The sequence below is a fragment of the Arvicanthis niloticus genome, chromosome 27 (genome assembly GCF_011762505.2).
Source record: "Arvicanthis niloticus isolate mArvNil1 chromosome 27, mArvNil1.pat.X, whole genome shotgun sequence".
Lineage (NCBI taxonomy): Eukaryota > Metazoa > Chordata > Mammalia > Rodentia > Muridae > Arvicanthis > Arvicanthis niloticus.
The window spans coordinates 24561979-24584910 of NC_133435.1; the positions used below are offsets into that span (position 1 = coordinate 24561979).

The following is a 22932-nucleotide window of genomic DNA, read 5'->3' on the forward strand; positions in this document are numbered from 1 at the left end:
TGTTTTTATTTTTGTAATATAGGATGAAAGGTCTTTGTTACTGGAGGAGAATGATACAAGTTCAGGAAAGCTTAGCACATCAGTAATGAAGGACCCTTCACAGTTACACTGCCACACCCTTGGAATGGACCTGACTAAGGAACTAAATGTCACGTCCTATCTAGAAACTGTAATACAAAAGATGTTTTTCTCACCTAGTGAGGAAGAAAACCATTACCAATATAGAAAAGCAACAGTCATTAAATAAATTAAAAGCATCTTTAAACTTTTTCCATATACATATAATATATATTCCAATTGCCATCGACTGTACAAGCATTAAATTTTCAACTAAAACATTTACAGAAACTAGTGTGAAAAGTTGAGGGGAAAGCTTCATCTTTAGAAAGGGGGGATTGTTTTATCACTCAAAAGCCATGTTAAAATACTGAGAAATCTGATTTGCTCAAGGTTTCTTACTGAGTTGCTTATTCATCCTTACCTGTCAGGAATGCATAGCTATTCTCTTACCCAACCTTGATTCAATATGTGTAGACATTTGCCACTTGGTAGCACAGAGAAAATGAAAGCTTCACCATTAACTGGATAGTGTAGTTACATAAACATTGGATAAGTCAGACTGATGATATTGTTACTCATGATTTTTTTATGAAGTATTAAATGGGTAATACAAGTTTTATACAGAGATAGTAAAATATTAGGTTAGTGAATAAATGACCATTGGTTAATACATAGCTAAGGTAGGGTTTAACCTGGAATACTGCAATCCTGAAGTCAAGACATTTAACCTTCCAGTTTCCAGTTTAATTCTACAGCATTAAATTCCTTAAATTATATATTATTCACACAGGTTACAATGAAGAATTCTTAACATACTGCATGGATGTAGGGAATCACTTAGCTAGAATTCTCGGAAACAGTTAACAAAAAAAAGAATGCATAGATTTGAGCCAGATGGAGTCCCAGAGCTGCAAATGGGAAGGAGACACAGGCTCCACCTCTAACGAAGAACCTGCCTGCAACTGATACCCACTTGCAAAGGAAAATTAGTTTTCTCCAATGGAGTGTCACTGGGTATATTAACCAGCCTTCATGGTAAGCCCTATGCTCAGGGATAAATGGTCAAAACACACCAACCCAGTGGTATTTTTGTAGACCTTTTTAAAAAAGAAATATGTTCTAAAATGTCTGTCTTTGTCTCTGTTTCTGTTTCAGCCACAAACTGTGTCTTTCTCTGTCTCTCTCTTTATCTCTCACTCTGTCCCTGTGTCTGTCTGTCTGTTTCTCTCTCACTCTGTCCCTGTGTCTATCTGTTCCTCTCTCTCTCTCTCTCTCTCTCTCTCTCTCTCTCTCTCTCTCTCTCTCTCTCTCTCTCTCTGTGTGTGTGTGTGTGTGTGTGTGTGTGTGTGTGTGTGTGTGTAAGAATGGCTAGGACATGGCCTGAGAGGGAACAGAGGAAGAATGATGTTGAGGAGGGATCGAGAGACAGAAATAGAGATAAAGCAAGCAGAATTTATTTAGGAAAAAGCATTGCAAAATGTAAAGCTTTTCCCCATCAACCCCAAAACTGTATAGGAGAGTTCTCAAAATTTTGTATGGAAATTTGTACCTAACACACTGCAGACCAGGCATTTATTTAATATTGCACTTAAATAAAGTCTTGTTGATTAAAATGCCAGCCAATTTACTTTAATTCCATCTACTAGGAGTCATGTTTTCCATGTACATGTTATTGTGCCTCCAACTAGGGACATGCTGAGAGGATGGCAAGCCACTCTTTATAACAACAGTCAGTGACCTCTCTGCCACATTGCTGAGAAAATGTCAAACCTCAGTGTGTGTTGCTTTTTACATGCTTGCCACTAATCAAAATGAGATACTAATTGGTCAGTACTTGAGGACTTTTATCTTCAAGAAGACCTGACCACACTGTAGGATTTAATACTCAAAAAGTAGGAATTGATTTGGGTTTTAAAAGACAACAGAAATTTGAATATACAAGGCTGAGAAGTGAAACAAAGAGTTGCTAGTGTTTGGGGTTGGTATACCTTTAGGAAAAGAGAAATAAAGAGTTTCATCAAATCTATTCAGGGAAATAAATTTTATATGATGAAAGACCCATGAATATGTAGCTTGGTGTCTCTGTTATGTATTTTGCTTTCAAATTTGTCAGGATTTTTGTTAAAAAGTAATTTTATTTATTCCCCACCAGAGTTTGAATATCTATAACTTTATGGTAAGGGGAATAAACCAGAGGAATATGGGCAACCTTGGTCCTTGCACTTATTCTTTCAAACCCCGTGTCTCCTTGAGAGCTAAGACAATTCCACACTATGATAGAGCCTTTCAAAGTAAAAATACCTTTGCCTGGCAGGCTAATGTAATAGCCTTCAAGTAGAATACTGCACACTGTACCTGTTGCTTCATCTGATTTACAAATAGAGATACTCGCAGGATTTCTGTATCTGCTTATCATCATCCCTGAAAGATGATGTAAGGAACAGTTCATCTTAGAAACCAAACTCTCAGCATGTCCCGCTGAACTGATCAGCCTCTTGCTTTACCCATGGGGGTTGCAGTGCCATTCAAACATTGTACATTCAACCAGGATTTCATAATGACTGGACAGCTGTAGATAGCTATAGGCAGAGATGGGAAAAAACACGTTCTGATCTCATACAGGCTCTGAAATGGAGTACTTATATCTAATCATCATATAAGAGTGATCTAAGATCAGGAGTGTCCTCAGAGACAAAGCCACCAACCATCCACAATCTGAGATCATTTCCATCTTTCAGATCAGTACAGTTACCAAAAGATCTTTAAAAATTTTCAGTGTGTGTGTGTGTGTGTGTGTGTGTGTGTGTAGAGGCCAAAGGATAACTTGTGGGATCTTGTTCTCTCCTTCCACCATGTGGGTTCCAGGAATGGTTTGACAGCAAGCACCACTGCCAACTGAGATACCTTACCAGTATGTGAGTGAAAGATAAAACAACTTTCAAAGGCAGAAATCAAACATGACATACTTATGACAAGTGGAAATGGAAGTCAATTGTGTCTGTGTTGACTCTTTCCTGGTGAATAATTTTAAGCAAGCTTTGCTGGAGTATAGGGTCCATGACTGAGGACAGTATCTTGATCTCTGTGCAGAAGAGCCTAAAACCATGTGTGGGCCATGATAGTCACCACAAGATAGTGATTCACTTGGTCATTTCTAACAATAGCTTGTAAGCCTCAACATCTATGAACAACATCACATGAAGAGAGAGTATATTAGAAAGAAAACTAGGAAGCTAATAACTTCAGGAAGCACTTCCTAAATTAGCTTAGAGCAAATGACAATGTGTAGAAAAAAGAAAAGAAAAAATATAGAAGAACTACACCCAGGATTTCAAAAATGAAGCCTCTGGCTCTCTTTTCCTGGGAGTCAAGGCAGTGAAAGCATCTGTATTTCCAATCAGTGACACGTCACCCTTGGCGTAGGCTCTTGGATAATGCAATCATCAGTGGATGGTGCTCGCCAGAATGTGATATTGACAAAGACACAGGAATGCCATGAAGATGGAGCTATAGAACCACACTAAGGAAACGTTTCTTGTTCTACAGGAGGTACAGTGAGCTGACACGTGCACACTCACGCTAGCACTCTGCACACACTGATTTGTCTCACACCATGAATGTGGAGAAAAATTGAGGATAAACAAGTCTCAGAAACCTTCCTGTTGAACGTCAAAATCAGATGGGGGTTTAGCAGTTGTTGGCTGCTCAGGAGCCTGAGGCGAGAAACCCAATGAAAGGAATTAGAAGATGGCTGTCTACTTCCCTTTGACTTTATATGAGTAGCGACAGATGATAAGTTATTGCTGTTATTTCCCACCTAGCCTTAAAGCCCAATACAAAAATAAGTCAATGCGTTCTCTAACACTTCTGAAAACAGTTTGAGTAACATTTTTTTTCTTATGTGATTAAGAAAAAAGAAATAGATGTCCACATTTACTAAAAATCTCACTTTTAGTTACATTCAAAGGAAAATCCAGTCTGGTTTTGTTTGGTGGAAAAATCTTCAATCTATTTGTTCATTTTCTTTCTGCAATAAAACATCTTTTGGGACAAAATGCATTGGCAGTGCAAAATTAAAAAAAAAGTCCAGAAAACCCAACTATTGATTGAATGGAGCATCTGGGTGAGTTCTTGGCTAGGTTATCTACAAGCACACGAGTCTACTGTCATGTTTGGATAGACTTTGAGCACAACATTCTTGTTTTCATCAAAGAACAAGATGCTGAGTGAGGACATCTTTTCCGGCACGCAGCAAGGCTCAGGGATTCCAGAGACGACCCCCACCGCTCTCACTATGCTCTGGATGGTCGCGTGATTTGATGGCTTCAAAGACTGGGAAGAGAAATAAAAGCAACATGTTAGGTGAAACCGCTCTCCTCAGGTCTCATCACATACAATAGATTTGTTTGAACAGTCCAGGAAAGGCCTACATCATTGAATATTCATCCCAAACTCATCTACCTCCAAAGATGTATCATCTATAAAGTGCCTGGTACAGTTTGGGAATTCTGTAGGTGGTGCCTTTAATCTTCACAACAAATTGGTCACATTTTTCCCCCCAGAGACTCAGAAAGCTAAACGACATGTCTGAAGTCAAACAGCTGGCAAGCACAACAAAACTTTGAACTCCATTCTGTTAGCAGGAATTGTTTAATTAGAAACAACTTAGCCCCCAACCATGGAATTAATGTATTCTCCATGTTTTTAATTAAAACAACAACAACAACAAAAAAACTGTACCTGACCCTTTATGAACCTTTAAAGAACTCCAATAAACAATGCTAACAATAACCATCAACTACAAAGGAGAATTTGTTCACTCTTATTAAAATTAAACTAGGTAGAATAAAGGCCAATTATTAATTTATTTTGTAGTTGTCAAAAATATTAATCTTTCATTCATATTATACAATTATTCAGCTCAGACTACAGACTGGGATTGACAAAAACCACGCCATTGACCACTGGGGGTCACTGTTGTGCCATGGGCAATTTAAACTGGGTGGCTTGGTAGTCTAAAGTGGACCATGCCTGTCCTTTGGGAATAAAGTATGGGGGTCTAAGCTTTTCACCTGGATGACCGAAGTTTGACCAAGAAAGCCTTGATTCAATCCCTTCCCTGAGAAGAGAGAATGTATTTTATTTAAACAGCCATGTACAGCGATAGCCTCCCTAGAAGTATTGAAAACACTCCCAATCTCAAGCCCAGAGTAGTCAGAAAAACTCCAGAAGAGAAGCCGCAATGCCTGAAAACACAACTCTCTTAGTATAAGTTTTCCTGGGTGGATGTAATTAGTTTTGTTTTAAACATGTTTAGAAACAGAAATTTGAGGACTAGGGTTGTGGCTCAAAGATGCTTGCCCACTATCTGTGAGGAACTGGGTTCGATCTCCAGCTGCCATTCAAAAAACAAAACAAACAGCCCCCCCCCAAAAAAAAGAAAGGAAGGAAGGAAGGAAGGAAGGAAGAGAGAAAGAAAGAAAAGAAACCCAGGCCGACCATGTGGCACAATCCTGTAATCCTAACTCAGAAGTTCAGGGCCAGCCTCAGCTATGTAGGCTTATTCCAGGGTTACATGAGGCTCTCTGCTGAAAAAAACAAAAACAAAAACAAAAACAAAAACAAAAACCCCAAAACCAAACCAAAACAACAACAAAAAAACCTCAACAGTAAAACACAGAAGGATAATTTGCCAAAAGTGGACCATTTTATTTCAGCTAAAACTCTTATTTCTTATGGCTCAGAGGCTTTTGGATTCATGAAATGGTACTCAAATTCCCAGCCTGTAAAGAACACCAGGACGGGAACATGGCGAAGTTAGGGGGTTAAGGGTGCATCCAGGTCTAAGGAAAAGAAAGATATGTAAGAAGCTGATATACTGTCAGAAAATCAAAGGAAGTCAAAGAAAGGACAGGTGCTGGCAGAAGAAGGAAATGCTATCTGAATCACTAACTTTTAATTTCAGTGAAAAGAATTCATACACTACACTTCAATTTTTGTAAAATAATTTTTAAAATCTACTGTCAACAGTACAGGGCTGTTTCTACTCTTGCTTTTTAGTAATATGAAGAACATCTTTTTAAGAATAGCTTTAATTGGTTAATTAAATGATTAATCAGCTCTAATTGGTTACAAAACAAGTTATTCTCCCCTTGAGTTTTAAAAACTCCCAGTATTTGTAATTTATATATTGTTTGCCCAGTATTAAAATGTGTTGACTTTACTGGATGAAACTTATTAGAAAAAATGTGGGGATCAAAAGAGGATTCAAGCATCTATGAAAATGTCACATTGATTCCCATTATTCCACATAATTAATATTTACAAATCAAAACAAAAGACCTCCATGAGTCCATGCAGCTTACAGAAACTGCCGTTAGCACTGGACCGCAGCGGGGCACATGCTGGGGTTAATATTGTTGGTTTCTTCTTCTTCTATTAACTGAAAGCTATTAGAAGGATTCAGCCTTCCAAACAGCTTGCTGCTAAAGTGTTAGAGGCAGTTAAAGCCAGTTTGTCTGTTGTTATTCTTTATGGTTAATGTTTAGTGGCTAGGTGTCATGTAGTGTAGATGGCCTTAATTAAATGAGTGCTTGAGCAATTGGTATGGCTACGTGCCACCTCCCTCGGTGCCTAGAGTAGTGTATCTAGACACTGCAGCGATATTGTTAAGTGGCTGAAATACTTAGAACAAATAGTATACCCTTCGTCTTACCCATTTATGAGGAATAACTGCTTTCAACAAAATTAAAAGGTTCTGTGAAACTGACTTGATGTAGATATGGAAAATATTCATGGGTGTTACCTAGAAAAATTCCTCTCTCTCTCTCTCTTCCTCTCTCTCTCTCTCTCTCCAAGTCAGAACGGATGGGTTTAGGAATGAATATCTGAGAAATCTCCAGTGGGCTCACCAGAATCAGGCCCAAGCCCTTGATTCTGGGGTGTTTTGTAGCAGGGACCTCTCAGATGACTAGGGAGTATCCCCTATTTTCTTGCTATGGAATCCTCTGATGGAGCTACCCTTACAGAAATAGTCACATCATGCATAAGTAATCCATGCTGTCATTTGCTGGTGTGAAGCATGCTGCCAGCAAGAATTGTTGTTTTCAAGCTAGGAGCATGTTCCTCACGACTCTCTCTTCTAAGCTTAGAGCTGATACAAGTGCAAATCCGAGCTCCTCCCTGTACCCATCACGCTTTTTAACGGTGTGGTGCGCCTTCACCACCATTCAGGTGCGACTCTGCTGAGGTTTGTCAAATTTCATGTTGAGGGTGCTCGTCTTCGTGACCAAGACTACAACTGGAAGATCTTTAAGCGCCCATCATTTTGCATTCATTAAATGTGAATCCCTTTATACGGAGTGCTCGCTTCAAAGTATTTCAATGATGCGTTGCCTAATGCTGTATCTTTGCTGTCACCAGTTTTTGCACAGTTCCTTGCAGAGCTAACTTCATTTCTCTAACCCTTGTTGGTTTTTTTGAATCTCTATCAGGAACAATGGCTCAGTCGTTTTCATTTGAAATTTCTGTTTGCCATTGCTGCTAAGGTGGCGAGGGAGGCAGAGGCACAAAACTTGGCTCTGCCTATTTGGATATTTTTTTCATCGTGTGGCATCGTTCCGAGAGTCCTTCTCGGGGAGAACAGCTTGGCCATAAGAACTGGCAATCAGGGGGAAAAAAATCCAAAGTGTTGTGTCTGTGAATGAAATCTACAGGGGCCATGCTTGCACCTGCCAAGCTGTGGATGCTGTCCTCTAGTTAAATCTGATCACAGTACATTAGAAGGGGAGAGTATGTCATCGGCTGAGAGCTTCATTCCTGACCCGGGCCATGAGGTTTCCTCTACATTGTTCCAGTCCAGCCCACATGGGTGTGATGGCCCAGAAACTATCTAATTGGAATCAGTGAAAGGGCAAAGCCTGGAATTTGGGGAAGGCGGAACACAGCTGTTCTGAATTATAGAGCAGGTTGTCGACTTTTGCAGACAAAGAATCCTGCCATATAGGCCAGGCTTTCGCCCAGGAGGCCAAAAACAGGAGGCCCCTAAACAGAGGATTCTGGCCCGGGAGAACTTTCCTCTGAGGCAAAATGTATATCTAAAGTCTGAGAGTTCTTTGGCACTTCAGTCAGCCCACGTGTGCTGTGCCGATCTGAAGAGAGACCTTCACTTTCTTCTGCTGCTCAGACTGTATTTTTACTTAAATATCCCGTTCTGGATGTCATACCAGACACTTGGTAATAGCGGTACATATTAACCACCCCTTTCTTTTACACTGTATGTATTTCCCATCCTCGTTTGGTACTGTACTGACTGAAAGATACAAAGTCATGAGAGCTTAAAGGGAACCCACTAACTCACGTTAAAAGTCAAGCAGTTCCACACAAGGCGACACCAAACTTCCCCTCTCAACTTGACAAGGGGAAATCTCAGCCTTAGAGAAAAGACCTCCATGTGTATCCCCGCTACATGTTGCCATTCCAAGCTTCAATAAATATGATGAGTCCGGTCACCACAACAGGTCCTCTTTTCATTCCGTTCTCTCCCAGGAAGAAGCTCCCTGGAACCAGGAAGAAGCTCCCTGGAAGAGCTCGTGGGCTGTTGAACCCAGAGGGAAAATCCTCCTTTTAGTTTTGTGATGTTTGAAAAAGGGCTGAAAATTTTACAAGACCTTTCTTGCCTCGTGGTTGTCCTTTGTATAGTTGCCCTTCCTACACAGAGCTTCCTTAGACCCCAGCGTAATTAACTCTACTATGCCACTTGGTCTCCTCAATGCCACTCGTTAGACCAACAGCCGATAGTTACAGAGTGCCCATTCAATGCAGTCTTCTCTAGTACTTCATTTCTTCCCCGTGTTGAAGAAAAATTAATATGTAGACAGTTTTATCAACTTATCTAAGAGGCCATTATTGTTTAGTCATGTGGAACCAACATCCAAGCCAAAAGGAACTACTTTGCTGTTCTTTTTTTTTTTTTTTTTTTTTTTTTTTTTGGTTTTTCGAGACAGGGTTTCTCTGTATAGCCCTGGCTGTCCTGGAACTCACTCTGTAGACCAGGCTGGCCTCGAACTCAGAAATCCGCCTGTCTCTGCCTCCCAAGTGCTGGGATTAAAGGCGTGCGCCACCACCACCCGGCTTACTTTGTTGTTCTAAAGAGACATTTGTGAACCAGCAGCTTAACCCCGGACACGGATAGATGCCCGGAATCCACTGTAGCCTCCATTTTACATGCATGGCATCAGATTCTATGTACTAACACAGTCCCAAGCTGTTTGACTCCTGCTATGACCAAGCATGATTAGTTAATTCTGAAGATGCTCTAACATACATCTCTTTTTAAATTTATCTCTGTGGTTACTAACTTATCCCTTGGCAACTTCAAGGGATGATTTCATCACTAGGAACCACAGTGAAGTTCTTCTAAAGGGATAGTGGGTTCATAAACACCAAAAGGAAGCACAATGACGCCGAAGAACACAAGCTGGGAAAGACTAGAGAGAGGTGGAACCATTCTGAGTTGGGGGATGATGAAAAAGAGTAGGACATCTACATTTGTGTGGTTTCTGGAGCCTGGGGATTGTGGTGAGGAAGGAACAGAGGCTATTTTTATTTAAGCTACCTAGAAGAAATTCATCTTATGGGAATAAGGAAAGAAGGTTACTTGGACAAACCCTAAGACCTACATAAAATCAGTCACTCTGACTTAAAGTCAGCTTTGGATTACATCCCAGCTCCTCACTGTCACAGAGCAAGCGACACTGTAAAATAGGACACTTCTCTGTTTTGTGTGTTCACCATCTTTGTTACACCCAAGATTCTGAGTGTCACCCCAGTTGAACAAATTTTGTCCAAGCAGTGAAAATCCTTTATGATTCTTTAGATAAGGTAGGGCACTTGACACAGCCCTGCACTCATAATCCTTACTTTATGTTTGGATTCTTTTTTAAAGAATTGTTTATTTATCATTTGTGTGTGTGTGTGTGTGAAATTTGTTTTCATGCACACCTAAAGAGGGCATCAGATTCCATTACAGATGGTTGTGAGCCACCACGTGCTTGTTAGGAATAAATTCCGATTAAAATTTAGGATGTTTGGAAGAGTAGCTGGCACTCTTAACTACTCAGCCATTTTTCATTTCTTTAGCTGCTCGTGTTTGGATTCTTAAAATAAAAAAATTACAAAAATGCCCTGGAAAGACAACTTTGTAGGGAATGTACAAAGCTCATCTTTCTGAAACAACTAATGAGGAAAATAAGATTTCAGATGGGTTGCTGGCCCAGAGACTGGTGTGCCCGTGAATATAGCCCTTTCTATGTGCATGCCAGTCAGGGATTCTAGGAATAGACCTTAGAATATCAATACGATAATAAGGACCCCCTGAAGTGAAACTTACAGTCTAAGAGGTAAAGGAACATTTTATCTATTTTTAGACAGCAGCAAAGAACTGATTCATATTTTATTAAAAATGTGCCTCTATTCCTTTTCTGCATTCTGTCCATGTGGTCACTGTGTGGTGTATGTCTACACTATTGAAAGCTGAGACAGAAGTCCAGCAGTAAGTCTAACTGGATGCTGGAGGGTGCAGCTAACTTTTACTGTAGGGTGTACTGCTTAGTGCAAAGGGAGCTGTCATTTGGACTTGCTTTGAAATAGAGTCCTTGGACATGGTAGAAGAGTATGCTGATATAAAATGCAGTCCCTTACACTTAAGAAATAAACAGGTCATTTCGGACAGGATGAGAGGGACTGGGAGATGTCATTATTGCATCCTCTTTCTTTCTTTCTTTCTTTCTTTCTTTCTTTCTTTCTTTCCTTCCTTCCTTCCTTCCTTCCTTCTTTCTTTCTTTCTCTCTCTCTCTCTTTCTTTTTTCTTTTTGTGTTTAGCAGTCAAACAAATGAAGTAAGCATCTGCTGGGGTTCAGGTCAGTTCACTTAGCCAGATCCTGATCTTGACCTGAACAGGGACAGCTCAGCCCACAAGGAACCATTTATCGAATACTCTACATCAGAATGCCACACCTGATAGCCCTTTCTCTTACTTCCACAAAATCCCTCCTTCCCTGGAACACCACTCAGAGATCAACTTCTGGTATCTGGTGCCCGCTCCTTGTGGACAGGTGTATCTTTACAAGTGACCACATGGCTGGGATAGACGTCATGTTTGGAAACAAAAAAAAAGCATATTGTGCACATATGCTTTTCATAGTCTTCATACCTCGTATTACATTTAACAATCATCCACAAAAACCCAAGCATAATCACACCGCCCATTTTCTTAGACTTTGGGATGTTGTAAGTAAAGGTCTGAATAGAGGTTTCTAAATGAAAACATACATTTGCATACTCGTCTACCCAGTGCAAAAATGAAGTGAGCACAAGGTAAAGAAGAGGGGCTACCTTTGGCATGGGGAACTGGCAGGCTCCAGAGCAATAGTAAGCATCAAATGACTTGGGGGAGATAATCCATTCACTCCAGCCAATATCAGCAAAGTCCACTTTAAGGTACCTCCTGGCACAGTTCCGAGGTTCGATCCATTGCTTCCGCCTTGCCTTCTTCAGGGTCTGCTCATCAAACTGCAGTGTCTGTCCCTTCTGATGAGACCCTTTCCTCTGTTTCTTTTTGTTCCTGCTCTTTTCAGGGGGCTGAGTCTGAAGGCTCTTATAAGGCTTTCTCTCCTCCCACACTCCATCTTCCTTGTACTGATACTCTGCCCCAGGTAGCTCATTGTTCTGCAATGGCAGCAAGATCCCAGTAGAGCGCTTCTTCCTCCTCTCAACAGAGAGGGCTTCTCTGACATGGCTATCCAGTCTGGGCACAATTCCTGCTGTGAAATCTCCGTGTCTCTGTAAGCTAGATACCACACTTTCTGGCTCAGAAATGGCAGCATCGTTGGCATATACCAAGATATAAGGCTCTGGGAAAAGCAGCATCCTCTTGGGAAGCTCATGTGCTCTGGAGGTAATGTTAAATCCTATGAGAAACTCCTCATTTTGCTTGGCCTTCCTTAAGAGCTGAGTGATGTCTTTTGACAGCCAAGTCATGCTGTCTCTATAAGGTCTGACCACATCTACAGACAGATGACCCAAGAGCTGGCTTTGACTGGATTTGAGGATCCATGCAGAGAGATCTATCTGGATGTGTTGTCTCTGTGCGTGATGGGAGCATCCTTGGGATTCTGGACAGCTCAAGCTGATGTTCACTAATTCTCCAATATAGAAATACAGCGTGGCTGACAAAATGTTCTCAGACTTGGTTAGAGAAGTCAGATTGAAAGTGTGCAACCCCTTTCTTTTGAGAGTTCCTAGGAAAGAAAAGGAGAGAAACAGAAGTAAACAAGAACTACTATTTTATACAGCATTCAAAGTTCAACTCAAAATAAATCACTACTCTAAATGTAACAGCTGAAGCCATGAAATATAGGGGGAAATCTTCATGACTTTAGGCTTGGTAACAGCTACCAAATGCACTCAGCAAAGGTGGAACTAGATCAAGAAATAAAAGTTTAAAAGTAAAACGGACTTTATCAAAGTCAACATGTTTGCACATCAAAGGTGAGTACCAAAAAAATGGAAGGATGCTCTACAGAATGGGAAAAAAAATGTTTGCTATGAAATACTTTCTGTCCGTGTATCTAAACATTTAGTAGCCAGAGTAGAGTACACAAGTAACAGTTTTGATTCAATAACAGAGATACCGATATGCACAGAGGACTTGAAAAGATATATCTCTAATATCCCTCTATATATCAAATATATCCAAGTGACTGATATGGATATGAAAACATGCAGAAAACCATCAGGGAAATAAAAATCCAAACGTCACTCATGTGATCCATACTGTAGTAGTGTGGGCTATCACAAACAACAACAAAGAGCCTCAAGTACCAGAAACGTGGAAAGAAACTGGTGCTTATTCTAATTATCTGAGTAGATATAAATGGGTCCAGCTGCCGTCAAAAACACTTTGGTATTTCCTCGAAAACCCTAACCAGGAAATTAACATATGAGAAAACAGTTTCTCAGAAACTGGAGACAGGCAAGCACTCAAATAAGTGTGTATAAGTGGTACACCCTTATTAATAAATAAGTGGTACAGTAGCCAAAGGTAGTGCTGGTCCATGTGGTCATCATAGATGCCTATGACTTCTCTAAGGTACATAGCATGCTTTCTGGCTCAGAAATGGCAGCTCCATTGGAGTATACCAAGATATAAGGCTCTTTGCCTTCCTTAAGAGCTGAGTGATGTCTTTCGACAGCCAAGACACACTGTTGCTATATGGTTTGACCACATCTACAGAGAGGCGACCCAAGAGCTGGCTTTTGGTTGATGAGCAGATAAGCAACTTGTGCTGCATCTATGAAACAGAACACTGCTACTGTGAAAAAGGAACACTAATATGTGTTAAAAACATGGATGGGCCTGGAAAAGTCAAGCAAGACAAAGAAACCAGACGTCAAAGCTCACTCACTGTTTAATTTCATTTGTACACACTATGCAAACCAGTCACATCCATAATGATAGGAGCAGAGGGGCTCACTGGGGGTAAGAGGTAACTGGGAATGAGTAAAGAAAGTCATTAACTGTTCTAAGGTGTTATTTCAGGTTGATGGACCCTGGACCTCCTCCTAATTATGAGAGTGTATATAAAGGTTAGAGTTTGCAAACAGTACCGCATCCTGAAGACATTAATTCTCACTTTATCATCCATCCCCATTAAAATAGTTAATTTTGTGTTATGTGAATTTCCCTTCAGTGAAAAAGATCAAGGTTGGGTTTATGGTAGTGTTTGGAGGGAGGAAAGGGGAGGGAGAAATTATGTAATTATATTATAGTCTCAAAAGACATAACTTTTTATAAGAAACCAATACAGACCAGATTCTGTGTGGCTTCTTGAGTTTGAGGGTTTCTATTAGGAAAACTCTCCAAGCTGACAGGAGTTAATTTAAAAGGTAGAAGAGAGTACAGCGAAGATCAACCAGCTTTTCTATTATGTTTGCTCTTTGCTGACGCACCATAAATGTGTGGAAACTATAGTACACTGGTACACTTAGTGTGTGTGTGATAGTGAATGATGTGTGAGCTTTGGAGAATACCAAGATAGATGTCTACAGACTGTACCTCATCACAGCTGTGTCTGTGACCCATTTATTCATCCTTCTAGTGCAAGCACAGGGTTTCGAATTTGAACTGGATTTAATTATAGATTCAGTCCCTTATTAGCTTTGCAACTCCGGGCGCGAGCTAATGTTCTCATTCATAAAAATGGAAAGACCATTGCAACAGACAGTTAGAAACTGTTTTAGATAAAGAACATGGAGTCCCCATTGGGTTACAGGACCATAGAGAGCATTATGAAAGCCTGGCATCTTTGTATCCATGTTGTATTTCTCCTTTACTCTGCATCAGATTCCTGACCAACAGGACTCAGACTAGTGACTGCCTGACTGACTGTTTGCCTGACATTTGGTGGTGCAGGCTGACACAGCCCAAATGCACACAACCTGCCTTATCCCCTTCAAGTAGGGAGACATAGAGAAGAGAGCAAATAATGTGTTTGGCTGTCAGCTTCTCCAGCTCCTTGACCCCTTCCCCGTAGGGGCCTTGCAGGTCTCCAGTCAGAATCTTTGGCATGCAGCCACCTTGAATTCCAGCAACACGGAAATCTTACAGGCCTGTTGAACCTTATGATGGGATTATCACCTAAAATGGAATGATTACCCCAATGTGGTGGGTGCTGAAACTGTCCCTATACCCCATAGGAGAAATTATCTTGGGAACCATGTTGTTTCTTCCAAGGGATAAGGATTCACCCAGAGTCACTAGAACTGAAACAATACACACAGTCAGACCACAGTTTGTCCAGGACAGCTTACTTATGCATACCCTTTGCATGCTGCTCCATATTTCCCTCTCTGGGATCCTGAAGCTCGGGTCAGTACCCTGAAGATGAGCTGAGACATCTGTTATTGTCATATTACAAATCACTTGCCTACATTACCGCTATTACTTTTCCATCAGAATTTTTGTGTGAGGAGCTACATCTAATTTGTTGGAAGCCATGAAGCTGGTCTTTGGCTATAGTGTCTATCTCCGGTGTCATCAGAGTTAATGAAATATGTGTAATGTTCATAAGAGTTCTAATGTTTCTTAAATATAAATTAGTATTGTGGTCTGAGCTTGCACTGTCATTATTATAGGAATTATGGCTTCTTCTACCTACTTTACAAAACATGAACTGGGTGAGTAACATCTTAGAATTTGGATTCTGTGACTGAACAAATGAGCCACGTCTTTAAAAATGTAACAACATAGCATTGTTGTCTGAAGTTCTGCATTGAATTCAAACTCTGAAGGTAAATAGTTAAAAAAAAATGAATGAAGTTGCTGAAGCACATTCCTCATTCTTTGAAGTGAGAAATAGGTAACTGGAAGAGCAGGAACCTAGTTAGTAAGGGTAGAAACTAGTTCTCGCAGGATCACCTAGTGAGTTCCGGCAGAGCTGAGGCTGCACCGGAAGAATCCTGCCCCTGGGGTCTGTCTCAGAGACCCCGCCTCCATGCACTTGTCCTATATACATACTTATTTCAGAAACACACACGCAATCATGAAATTATGTTCTTGATCAAAAACACGTTTCAGCAAAAACAAAACATTTTTATAAAGACGTGGAAACTTAAAATGAGTTCATCAGGTCCCCAAGCGCGGGGGAAGTGCAATGGGAAACATGTTTTGCTCATTTCTAACATTGTGTGAAGCAAAAGGAGAAAACTGCCATTTGTACACATTCGTATGATCCATGACACTGGAGTAATATCTTACAGACGCCTGTAACAAAGCCACTGCATCGGGCAGTCCAGGAGCTCTGCCTTTAATTCAGCCCAGTTGCCACAACATACACTTTTCCCCAAACTCCACATAGCTGAGGGGCATTTAAAATGCAAGGAAGAGAACACACCCTGTTTCTAGAATGTGACAATGAAAGGTTACACACAAACACACTAGTGAGGATGGATGAGCGCTCAAGGATGCGGTGTCAATGTCTCACTTGGTAAGTTCATCTCGTGTCTCTCCTCCACATCCCATCTCTGATGTTTTATATTTTTCAAGCACATTTCTCCTTGCCTTGTCACCTGCTGTCATTTAGCTGCCACCCATTTCCTAACTTCAGTCTCGATTGACTCCCGGAATTCTGTCACATTGCCTTCTCCCATCTCCCTCATTTCAGCCCACTGCATTATCTCAAAGTCACGACCTCATGACTTAGACTCAGATGCACTGTAGCCGATTGCTAAGCTCCCAACGTGCTGGACTCTTCACCTATAAAGCAGACGTGGTAGTACCTACCTTCAGAACTATCATAGGATTCATTAATCGAACTCCCATAGAGCATGCAATACACCGGCTAACCATCAGCTAACCAGAACTGTGCTGTCTGGGATGGTTGTGTCTAATTGGTACATACTGGGAGTACCTGATACACCCTGAATTTCAAAGACTTCATACAAACAGAATGCAACATATTACATGCACATACTCATGAGTTTCATGGGGTTGAACAAATGAGTACATAGCAACAGTTAAGTGTCATATAAACACTGGTAAGGAACCTCCCACCATGGCCGTGAGAAAAACTTTTAAAAGCTGGTAAGAAGAAGGGGTTCAATGGGAGAAAGAAGGGAGACAAGACAGAGTAACTTGGGGTAAAAATGACTAAAATTCATTATATATGTTATGAAATTGTAAACATAATCTTTTTAAAGAGAGAGAGAAGTGCTCCCAGAGAAGCCCATGGCAGTTACTGAGCATTTACTTCCTGACTTTTTCTATGTTTAGATCTTAAAGGAATTTAGCTTTCCAAATAATTTAATTGCAATAGGATCTCAAACTAAAGCTCAGGCTAGACTAGAACTCAGTTTCACACTGAACTCAGACTGCAGGCCTCCTGCCGCAGCCTCTGAAATGTGAGAACTACAGGCATGAGCCACCCTGTCCAACCTTCAAATAATTGTTCTCTTGAAATGAAAAAAAATTAGGAATTTTTGCATGTGTTTCTATTCATCCACGGCTCTTGCACGACTTTCCTTATACACTTAGGTATCTAAGTTTAAATATCAGTGAGAGGAAAGTATTTTAATATCCACTTTTGTGTCCTTAAGGATGCAGAGACATGGATTTAAAGTTCTAATCACAAATCTAAAATGAATAATAAATAAATAATAAATAAATCTTAAGCACTTTTCTAAGTGTCAATAATAGTGTATAATATGAATGAAAAAAGATGGACTTTATTAGCTTACAAAATCAGCTCATGCACTTTTCGTTGCCTAGCAACAAATACCAACTGCATGCCACTGCAGCGTGCTTAATCCTCGCACTGCACTCTTGTCTTAATGACTGATATGGAGAAAAGTAACTGAGAAACTGATGGAGATGAAAGGTTGGGGGCACACCACAGCACTGGCTTAGATAAATGAGAATATCCAACAGGGAGAAAGAACAAATGGACTGGTAATTATGCAAGAATTATTGGCTTTCTAATTTTTAATTAGATACCTTCTCAAACGTTAACATGTGTTTAATTTTGTTTTACAGGCATGGGTGTTTTGTCTGCATGTATGCCTAGGCAGCATTTTGTGTGTCTGCCACCTGTGAGTCCAGAAGAGGGCTTCAGATACCCTGGAACTAGAATTACAGACAGTTGTAAGTAATTTCTGGGTCCTCTGGAAGAGAACCCGGTTTTTTTTTTTTTTTTTTTTTTTTTTTTCATGGAGGTGTCTCTCCATTAAAATATGTTAAATTAAAATATAACTGTATCACTTCTCCCCTGCCACTTCTTTTCTCCAATCCCTTCAAAAACCCTGCCTTCCAAGTCTTCTCATGTCCTCTTGTGCTGGATAGGTTTATGTCAACTTGACACAGGCTATAGTTACCTGAGAGGGAGACATATTAATTAATTATTAATTAAGAAAATGCCTCCATAAGATTGGGCTGCAGGCGGCGCTGGAGAGCACTTTCTTATTTAGTGATAGAAGAGGGCCCAGCCCATGTGGGTGGTGCCATCCTTGGGCTGGTGGTCCTGGGTTCTTATAAGAAAGCAGACCGAGCAAACCAGGGAAAGCAAGCCAGTGAGCAGCACCCTCCATGGGCACTGCATCAGTTCCTGCCTCCAAGGCTCCTGCTGTGTGTGAGTTCCTGTCCTGACTTCCTTGGTCATCCCTTGGTGTATGTGTGTATGTGTTTTCAGGGCTGACTATGTTGTGTTAGATAATTAATTATCCTTGGGAGAGATTTATTTCCCCACCTCCAGCCCCTGCCTTTCAGTAGTCATTATTTCCCTATAGTTCTTGTCTAGGGGTGGACCCTGTGACACCTGTGACATGCTCTCCCTTTGGTGTGAGCACATATATTGATTGACACTGTTATTATTTAGACCTGTGTGTACAGCCCACTTCTAATAGAAGAAGACCTCCTGGCCTCTGGCTTCTATAATCGTTCTTCCTCCTTTCCCACAATGTTCCGTGAGAAACGGATGCAGGAGCCATGTGCTATACGCATCCGCTGCGTTTGGCATCTCCACGATCCGTTGATCTCCCCACGGTGTCTAGTTGTAGTTCTGCAATGGCCTCCATTTACTGTAGAGAGAAGCTTTGTTGCTGAGGGGTGATAACTACATCTTTTAAGAGGCACTAGATCCCCCTGGAGCGAGGGGATGTGCGGCACCAGGTTGGAGGGGTGGGGTGTGCTGGGAAGCAAATTCTAATCTTATTCAAGAGCAGGATGCACTTTTTAGTCTCTAAGCCATCTCCTCAGCCCCAAGAATTGTTTTTTGATTATGTGAGAGGCTTCAGAAAGATCAAGACGTGTCTTTCCAATGCTGTAGGTGAGACTGGCATCTAAGAGTCATAACTAAATGGAGGCTGGTTCCAGAGTCATGTAAGTCATGACTCTTAACTGAGAAGCGTCTATGGGACATTTAGGGAGTCAGTCGTCGGTCTACTGGTATTGTAGAGTCCTCACACTGTGGCAGAGAGTATTCAGGAACCGGAGAACTTCTTAGTCCTCTTGGAAAACAGCAAAAATGCAGCAGGTTTCTTTCTACAGAGAATGTGGTGCCTGTTTTGATTTTTAAATAAAAATACAGCTACCAATAGGTGGCGCCATTTTCATTCTATTTGGTGGCAACTCGGAACAAGTTCTATTTTCCTGGCCAGTGCACTTTGGTCCACGCTGCCAATTAAGACCTTGTGTTCTGACTTTAAATCATATCTGAAAACTGGAAGGTGGGTTTCTGTGCTAGAGTTTGAATTCTGGCTTGCTAGGGTCTTGAGCAAGCCAGATAAGCTCCTCCACTGAGCGGTACTCAGTGCTGAGATGGTTTTTCCTTGAAAGCAAAGGCAAGCTTATTTTGACAATCCAGTCCCTTGGCTAGGACCCTGTCCCTGTGACCACTTCATGACGCCTTCCTGACAAGGTGAGATGCTTGCCGACAGGGCCATGGTTTGCTCTGTACTATCCTAACTTTAGGGTAGGGCTTGATCGTTCAGCAGAATTCATGAAGTGCTTTTTATTTTGCCGTGTAAAAGGAATATACCAGTTTACTAGCCACAAAATGAAGGTGCACAGAAGTCAGCTGGCTCCTTAGCAACCGTTGGAGGATGGGAGCTGGGGTTGCCTGTACCTGCAGTGATCTTTCTAAGGGGTTTGATCATTAAATAAAGGGGGAAGATGCATTTCTGTTTCTATCTTAAAAACAAAACCCAAAATTGAGCTTAGGGAGTGGACTCTAGTTTGAGGGGGCTTGTAATTAGGCTCTAATTTAGGGGTCTCAGGACCATTTTGTCCTCCTTTTGTTCAGCCTCCCTCCGTGACTTCTAAGATGAGACAGAATCTCAAGAGCTAAGTAAAGGCAGCTCCCGTTCATCCTGACCCACACAGGACATCTTCAAAGGGAATTAGCAGATACAAGGGAAAGATTTCTATGAAAAGTCTGATTTTAAAGCAAATAGTCTAAATGAAGGGCTGATGGTTAAACCCCCAGGAAGGAGGGAAAATCTTTCAATCAGTGAAAATGTGTAACGAAACACAGGTCTCCACACCCACTCCCTGTTTCTTTCTCCAAAGGAAGTTGAGTTGCTAGAAAGGTCCTGTGCCTCAGGTGGGGGTGCATTTGGTGGCAGTGCACAGGTGTCCCTGGCTGACTGTCCTTTGCTGGCAACTTAGGCCGCACCTCTCCAGGCTGCCTTCCTTTTTCTGACAGAGGCTCTGAAACAAACATGAATCATGGCATTTTGTGTTGTTTTGAAGACTCGGTCAAATGATTAAGTTTTGTGGGTTCCCCAGCCATTCTCTGTGTCCAGAGCAGAACACCAGCCAAAGATGAGATAATCTATGTTTTCCTAGAATGGAAAAATGTTCATTAATTGTTTATGTGCACAGAGCCTCCACCCAAGGGCAATCCTAGACTGTGAACTCCCCGTGGAGGAGGGCAGGTCCGGCGACTCTCTGAACACCTGTTGCTCACTCTGTGTCACCTATACACCGAAGATCATTTGTTCAATTTGTCAGACAGACACCTGTTACATTTACCAAGATCAAGTGTGCTCTACTTAACACCAAAAATGGAGAGTTTGTCAAGTGAGTTCCTGAAAGCGGATAGGAACCATTCTTAGTCTGAGTACCTTCTGCCTCTTCCTTCTTGTTCATTTTTTTAAAAAGAAGGATTATTTAAAGCAGATATTTTATGAAGCAGAATATTCTCATTTTCTATGTTAATGATAGCATGCCCTGCTGGAAATTGTTTTAAGGCTAATTTATTTTTTTTAAAGATGATGTTCTTGGCTGGTAGCTCGGCTACTCTCTTTTCTGATCTTGCAATTTAAACACTGTGTTCAATTCAACTGAGATGTTTATTGAATTCAAACCATGTGGAAAACTGTGGCAGGTACCCCAAATGGTGAAGGCAAAATGAGACAGAAAGCCCGCTTTCCAAAGGCTGACTAGGTAAGTAAACCCGACTCCCTTCTCTCTCATTTTAACTGTTACATTTACCAAGATCAAATGTTTTCTACTTACTTAACACCAAAATGAAGAGTTTAGGTTGAAAACCCTCTGCAGGTATGAGAGAGAGAGGCAGGCAATTTGAATACATTACTTCTGTTGAAGCCTCCATGAGGGACAAAGTGGCTATTTTTCGAAGCAGAGATTTCTTTTTCATCTATGTAAAATAGCATTATGAGTGAAAGGACCATGGTGTGTTTGTTGAATCCTCCTACAAGCTACTTCATGGCCTCTTCTCATGGCAACAGTAGCCTTGACTAGACTGGAAATACTACCACTTGAAGTGCTTGGGCAAAATTATCACTCTGTATTACTAACTTCAGCTAATTCTGTTTATTTTACTAAGTAAAAAACTGCCAAATGCTATACACTCACACACACATGTGTGTGTGTGTGTATGTATTTATATATATGTGTGTGTATATATGTGTGTGTACATGTGTGTGTGTGTGTGTGTGTGTGTGTGTGTGTGTGTGTGTGTGTGAAGATTTGTTGCTGTTTTTTTTTGTTCGGCCCTCTTGTTTTAAACAGCTAGAGTGTGGCATACTATCACCTATTTTTCTTTCGCAGCACTTTACAGCGCCATTGCCTGAGTCACTGTGAACATCGGCCTGAGTGTAGTGCTGTACCAGGCCCTAGTTGAGCTTAATGATTTTCACCAAGAAGAAGCTTTTCTTTTCCTGTTGACTAAGTCAAAGTGTTAGATTTAAACCTTGGTCTTGGCTACTCTGCTAGTCCCTCTGGTCTTCACTTCTCACCTGTGAAACTGCAAACCACACCAGGGTCTGTCTCCCAGAGAAAAAGAGGGAAACTCAATTGAAAAAGTCAATGTAAAGATTCAATACGAGTTTAGAATCCTGGGTTAGTCTTATGTTTTTTTATGGTTTCGCATAAAGCGTCAATGCACCTCAAACGTTGAGAATAAGCATGTGCTTGTGAGCACAGGGCATTGTGGGTTGTTGTCCACACAGAGAACACAACTTACACTATAGTCCATGCGATTCCAAACCCATTTTTTTTAAACAAGTGGCTAGTTCTGTCTTACCCTTGGTGGCTGAGCCAAGCAGGGTTGCAAAGATTCTTTTAAGTAGATTTCTTGAGGCAGGTCAGTCTTATGGTGTGGAGAATGGGTCAGCAGCATGGACCTCATCAAGTTTGTGTGAGTTCTGTAACCCACGGGACATTCTGAAGCAAGCTATGGGGGTAGAGCTTGAGTCTGTGCTTTCGCCTGGCATGTAGGAGCTCCTGAGCCCCGAGGAACATTGCTCTGGAGTGGCCCCAGAATGACCTCCCACTGAACTGTGAGTTACTATTCTATTTTGTATCTCATTCAGCTCTTTTAGTGACATCGAAACGGACAAAGGAGGTACTTACTCACTTGTACCATGGTGAGTCTCTCTTTGGAAAGTGTGCTGTGCTTTACTGACAGTGTTTTTTTCCCTGGTGGAGGAAGGTTATGAAAATTGCATGTCTTTCTCACCTGTAGGGTGTTTGTGACTAATAGGTTTATTAAAAGAAAGGAGACCCGGCCAGTCAGCCTTTGAGGGGCAGATGGCCCATCTTCTCAGCACCTAGCTCTAAGGGATTTGATGCCCTCATCTGGCTTCCAATCCCACCTAGATATACCATGGCACTCTCTCACACAAACAACACATGCCTTCTCGTCTCATCACCACCCCCCCTTTCTCTCAAATTCTGTTTAATGACATAATTCATAACATAATCATAAGAATTCAAACTTTCGGATACGACTGACTACCACAGTAAAAGGATGAAGACACTAACTACCAGGATTTGTAAATTCAACAAAAGAAAAA

At 41.2% G+C, this 22932-nt stretch overlaps 1 protein-coding gene across 1 annotated transcript in view; it reads right to left on the reverse strand.

Moving 5' to 3' along the window:
• The window catches only part of Bmp3 (bone morphogenetic protein 3), a 28627-nt gene that overhangs the window by 11 nt on the left and 5684 nt on the right, over window positions 1–22932 (reverse strand). The window contains exons 2-3 of the mRNA XM_076926433.1: window positions 11455–12359; window positions 1–4392 (exon numbers count right to left, since the gene is read on the reverse strand). The exon at window positions 1–4392 is cut by the window's left edge and continues 11 nt beyond it. Coding sequence (XP_076782548.1) covers window positions 4201–4392; window positions 11455–12359 — 1097 coding nt within the window. The 3' untranslated portion in view covers window positions 1–4200. The remainder of the gene's footprint in view (window positions 4393–11454; window positions 12360–22932) is intronic.